Consider the following 6,000-nt stretch of genomic DNA (forward strand, 5'->3'; position numbering starts at 1 on the left):
CACAAAACTTTCAGTAGCTAGTGTTACTACTTGAAAGTAGGAAACTAGGGAAATAAAAAACATGTCAAACTAAATAAAATCGTATATTTAAAATACAACAGAGAGAACAACAGAATAATTAGGATTATGTTTTAGTCAAGTAAAAAGGTTTCATCTTAAATTTCCCCCCTTTCTGATATACAGAAAGCACACAGTAAAATATACATTTAAAATCTGCTCAGTGTGGCTGAACAGTACTTATAAAAAAGGACCTATATACTGTATATACTTTATCAATATACTCAGTATCAAAGAAGATCTATATACTGCAAGGTAGTTTTCTCTATTGTTTTACATCACCAAAATTAATTTCTGAAACCACAGCCTCATACATTATAAGAGCAGCAGTTAAAAAAAAAAAACAAAATAAGTTCTTAGAAGCATGCAAACTGTAAAGGATATATTTAAGGCCTAGTTTGCTTTTAAAGCTTAAAAAACATATGAGTTTAGCAAAATTGTTTGACATTTCAAACAATATAACTATTAGAAGAGCAAACAAAAAATTTTTCAACTTACCTGGTTTCTTTCTGGATTTTTCATGACCTAGCTGCCCTAGATCATTACATCCACACGTGTACACTGTTCCATCATCCAGAACAAATACAGTATGTCTGAGTCCACATCCTACATCTCGAACCTTTTTATTTATAAAAAAGTCACTTTTTCTGGGCTCTAGTACAATTTCTTCATCAATTCCACCCAAACCTAGCTGTCCAAAAGAAGCATTTCCCCAGCACAACATGTTCGTGATTCTTCTGGTCTTCCAGCTTCAATAAAAAACTCCCTTCTGAAACACTGGCAAGTTGGAGGTGTCCCTATGTCTGAGAAGACAGAAAAGAGTTAGTATGACTTCAAAGAAAACAATGTATAATTGTTCTTTCAAGCGCTAGGCTACAATAATCAATTTGTATTAAACATGAAAGCTGTAATATGCTACGTAAGTATCATTCAGTTTCCAAAACCAATCAGTGGTATATTCTTAAAATTATTACATAGAAACGTTCAGGAAAAATACATCACTTCCCATAACTACAAAACTTTATTATTAATTAGCTTTGACTTGTTATCTTCTGACAGACTAACTGAAATATTAAGTATCTTGACGAAGTTAATCTTTTTTTTCTTTGGATAATTTCAGTGGGAGTAAGATATAAAACATCTGTCCACTGCCCCCAAAAATCAGATATATATTCAGTGAAAAACGTAAGACTACAGAAACATAAACGCTTGCAATCTCCCTCAAGTCACAGAATACGTGAATAATTAGACCTTCTAATAATACCTACCTCCACATTAACAGAAAACTAAAGTTCTTATCTGTACTAGAAAAAAAAAAAATAATGGAAACTTTGAGTTTCCCACAATTTAAAGACTCTTCCAACTATTCATAGTAAGAGGTCCCAGGGAAAATTATAGTTCTCTAGTTAAACTCTAATCTTAAGAAAACCGCCTCCAAAGATCATACCTTACAAATCAAAATATTAACACTCTGACCTCACAATTAAATTTAAAAACTAAACCAGTGTACCTAATTATAATACAAAAGTATGCAGTTTAAAGATCAAGACTCTCCCCCAAAATTCAACATTTTCTATTACGAGTGGTAACCATGACTGAAAAATACTTCCCCAAGGCAATCTATGTCTATCTATACCCCGGAGACAATTATTTGAAGATGGAGGGGGGAGAACTGCAAATAACATTGGCACTGTCGATTTTTCAAGAACAGAAATGGGGATTGGGACACTGATAGTCTGATGGCGAAATCTGTAGAACTTTCCAGTACACTGAATATTTCTTCGCTTACATAGACACGGTAACAAAGAGCTCACTTCATCTAAACCTACACAGATTTTTAGACACATCGCGTACTAAATAACACAATTACAGGAAGCCCGTCTTATTCCCGTTGTAGTCACCCACATTCCTTATACAGAACCTAAGAAGTTTCCAAACCCAACTTTCCTACGTTCAGGCTAGCACTAGTGCTGAAGCTGTCTCATTCCATCCATGACCCACCCATTAGGAAAAGTTTCATTTCATTCTTTTGGGGCATCTGAACCCGATAGTTCCCGTGAGTTATGCATTGTCTGATCGGCTTTTGCTCTGTTTTTTCGAGGACAGGAAAACACCCTTAATTTCAATGCACGAGGTTTATCCATCCTTTTCTTTAAAAAGTCAGAGGGGTTATGAGAAAGACGTCCTCTCGCCAGCAACAGGTAGGGGAAAGAGAAGCACTTTATTCCCATCATTCCCTGAACATGCACTCAGAACAGCTCAGAGGAACCGCGGGAGAGAAATCATCTGCACACACCCAACCTCACGGGCAGACCAGTCAACTACGGCAGCCGCCCGCTCGCAGCAGCCGCAGAGGCCAGCGGACGAGGTTCCGCACCTCGGCGGCCCTAGTCCCAAGGAAGCCCTTCCCCAGGGAGGTGCGACATTCCAGCCCCCGGGCCAAGGGGCCCGGCACTGCCCGCGTCCCCACCCCCCCACCCCGAGGAAACGCTGAGAAAGCACCCAGCGCCAGGCTGGCCTGTATCCGCCCAGCCCGGCCTGCCCCCTCCCTAACGCCGTCACACGCCCCCGAACCCGCCCGGGCAACGACTCACCGGACCCCTCAAGGCAGGGGAAGCCCAGGGCGGCTGGGGGCGGCGCCTCCCCCGAGAGCGAGGCAGCGCGGCAGCTGAGGCTGGTCTCCGGCTCCTGGACCCTCCTACTTCAGCCAGTGGCGGCGAACACCAGCGCTCCTCCGACGTCGGTGAAGGTGCTCCTCTGCTCCTCTCTTCGGCTCCTGTGAAACTTTACCAGGCTCCTCAGAGAAAAGCAGCCGCCACTGCTGTCCAGTCCAGAGCCAGCCGTCAGCTACCCGGATGGAGCGGGAGGGGAAGGACGGGAGGAGAGAGAAGCGGAGAGAACTAGGGGTGGGGAGAACAGGGGGAGAGACTGGGGAGGAGAAGGGAGAGGGGGAGGTGGTAACGCGGGGGAGGGGGAGGGGCTGGCCGGAAGTGAATCGCAGAGCACGCGCGCGAGCCCGCCCACTTCCCGGCCCGCGCGCCTGCGCCGGAATCCTCCCAGGGCACACCGACCCGGGCGCCTGCGTAGTGTGCTGTTTTGCGTTTCCTTTAGAGGAAAATGCCAAATGCACAAGTTGGGGTTTGCAAGACGAGCGGAGGCGTTTGATGTGTCTTGTAACAGCGTTTCAGCGTGCACAAGGACCTTTTAGTGAAGAAATTTCTTCGTTTTTTGGCTAGCTTGTCTTTTTCCCTATTGGTTCCAGTCTATTATTTTATTCCACCTTTATCCAAGGAGAATTTGAAGTCGCAGAAAAAACATCGCAAACATGTAAATAAAGGCTGGTGAAGTCTTTTATTTTATCCCTTAGCCTCACATGGAGCTAATCTGAGCATACCAGATGTATTCACAGCAATGATGGAGCCTGTTGGCATTAAATATCAACACACGTTCATGCTCCTGATAAAATGTTGGCTGCCATCACTTTCTGCACTCCTTCTTGAAGATAAACATTATGTAGGGCCTCTTTCATTCAGAGAAAATTAAGCAATGTGTGTGGCTGGAGTTCCAGCTTCACATAAACAAACTGCATTTCCTAGACCAGTCAAGGGGGGAAACTTAAAACAAGGCACTCTTGAAACTTTATGTCACACTTTTCTAGTACCTTGACTTAAGAATGTTGAGAACCTAGAAAAAATTCCACAGTAAGCCATTATTTCTTTATCGTATTGAAAAATATATCACAGATTGGACAGTATCTGTGTATGTGTATTATTAGTATGTGTATGGAAAAGGCAATGGCACCCCTCTCCAGTGCTCTTGCCTGAAGGGTCCCATGGACGGAGGAGCCTGCCTGGTAGGCTGCAGTTCATGGGGTCCCTAAGAGTCGGGCACGACAGAGCGACTTAACTTTCACTTTTCACTTTCATGCATTGGAGAAAGAAATGGCAGCCCACTCCAGTGTTCTTGCCTGGAGAATCCCAGGGACAGGGGAGCCTGGTGGGCTGCCGTCTATGGGGTCGCACAGAGTCAGACATGACTGAAACGACTTAGCATAGCATGTGTATTATTAATTCCTTAGGGCTGCCATAACACAATACCGCAAACTGGATTTCTGCTTGCTTAAAACAACAAATGTATTGTCTCACAGCTGTGGAAGCCAGAAGTCTGAAATCAAAGTGGCAGCAGGGCTGGCTGTCTCCTGGGACCTCAGAGAATTTTCTCCATACTTACCTCCTAGATTGTGATGGTTGCTGACAGTTCTTGGCATTTTTTGGCTTCTAGAGGTAACACTAATTTCTGCCTCCATCTCCACATGATTTTCTTCTCTGTGCCTCTGTGTCCTTCCCTCTTATAAGGAAATCAGTCATTGGATTAACTCCCACCTTGATCGATTGTGACCTCTTTTTTAACTGCATTGCATCTGCAATTACCCTATTTCCAAATAAGGTCACATCCTCAGGTACTGGAAGTGAGGACTTCAATTGTCTCTGGGCAACCCAATTCAACCCACAACCTTAGTTCTGTATATTACAGAAATAAGAGTAAAAATTATAAGGTACTTAAACAAAGAAAGCATAATTTCAATGTTGGGAGTGGTAATGATGCTCATGAAACATACTTAATTCTTATTCTGATAGCTTCATTGCCCTTGTAGGGCTTTTGTTGTCTTTTAACCTTCAGGACTTTATGTCTCTGAATGTATCATTAAAGGGGAAGTTGTGGGATTTGAGTCTTCAAGGTATGTAACAGATGCTGCAACAAATAGACACTAAATATGAGTCCTAATGTGGTAAGAGTTTTTTTACCTTTTAAACATTCCACTGAGTATTCCTAATGAGTGAAAACTAATTTCCAGGAGCTCCAGGAGATGAGGGCACCAGGAGCTTCTTAAAAGTTTTGTCTGGTCACAGACTTAGAAAAGGAACGTATGGAGGGGGGAGGGATAGTTAGGGAGTTTGGGATGATCATGTACACACTGCTGTATTTAAAATGGATAACCAACAAGGACCTATTGTATACCACATGGAACTCTGTTCAACATTATGTGGCAGCTTGGATGGAAGTGGGATTTGGGGGAGAATGGATACATGTATGGAATACATGTGTATGTATGGCCAAGTTCTCCCCTGTTCACCTGAAACTACCACAAAAGTGTTAATTGGCTATACCTACCCCCAATACCAAATAAGAAGTACAAAGTGGTGGGGGGGGGGTGATTTTTGTCTGGGGAGGTGCCACATACCACTTCACATCTGCACACATAATGTTAGGAAAAAATACACACCAAGATGCAAGGGGACTAGGAAACAACCTCTGCTGAGTTTCAGGTACTACTTTATACCAGAGAAGAGAGCACGAATTGGTGGACAGCTATCTCTGCTATGTGGATGCATCTCTACAATATTTTACAATATAGATCTTGCTTGTAGAAAGTGGAATAGACTTGTAGATGTCCCTTTTAACCTTATAAATCTATGAAACTGTGAGGTAAGATATCAGAAAAAAGGCTGTGATTACCTTTAAAGTGAAATAAGCATAGGGTCAGAAGGTTAGTAGGATAATATAAATTTGTTGTATAAAAGCAGCATGAGTAACTGATCATGAGTAAGTATGGGCTGTGGTGCTGGTTTGTCTGGATTCAGAGCCTGAACCTACAGGCCACTCAGACCTCTGTCCTTCTATCCTCCCAAAGATACCTACAGACATTTACTAATGGTCTGTTTTACAGAAAATTACTTCTCAGTCACAGTTTCTATAAATGGGGGAAATTAATAATCCTCACTAGGTTGTGGGAATTTAATAAGATAACATGTACAATACCTTGAACTTGGCCAGTGTTTTGTAAATGTCAGTTTTACTATTACTAATATTACCTCTCCTGAACTACCAGTAGTAAGAGAACATTTGGGAAAGCATTCCATATCACAATGATATAATTTTAGT

General features: G+C 42.5%; 1 protein-coding gene across 2 annotated transcripts in view; it reads right to left on the bottom strand.

The window, feature by feature from the left end:
- HERC4 (HECT and RLD domain containing E3 ubiquitin protein ligase 4) overlaps positions 1–2,986 on the bottom strand; it is a 127,980-nt gene extending 124,994 nt beyond the window's left edge. For both annotated transcript variants that reach the window (XM_010852154.1, XM_010852153.1), the window contains exons 1-2: positions 2,652–2,986; positions 556–860 (exon numbers count right to left, since the gene is read on the bottom strand). In XM_010852154.1, coding sequence (XP_010850456.1) covers positions 556–781 — 226 coding nt within the window. In that variant the 5' untranslated portion in view covers positions 782–860; positions 2,652–2,986. The remainder of the gene's footprint in view (positions 1–555; positions 861–2,651) is intronic.
- Between the last annotated feature and the right edge of the window lie 3,014 nt (positions 2,987–6,000).

Source organism: Bison bison, unplaced genomic scaffold (assembly GCF_000754665.1).
Source record: "Bison bison bison isolate TAMUID 2011002044 unplaced genomic scaffold, Bison_UMD1.0 scf7180017864309, whole genome shotgun sequence".
Taxonomy (NCBI): Eukaryota; Metazoa; Chordata; class Mammalia; order Artiodactyla; family Bovidae; genus Bison; species Bison bison.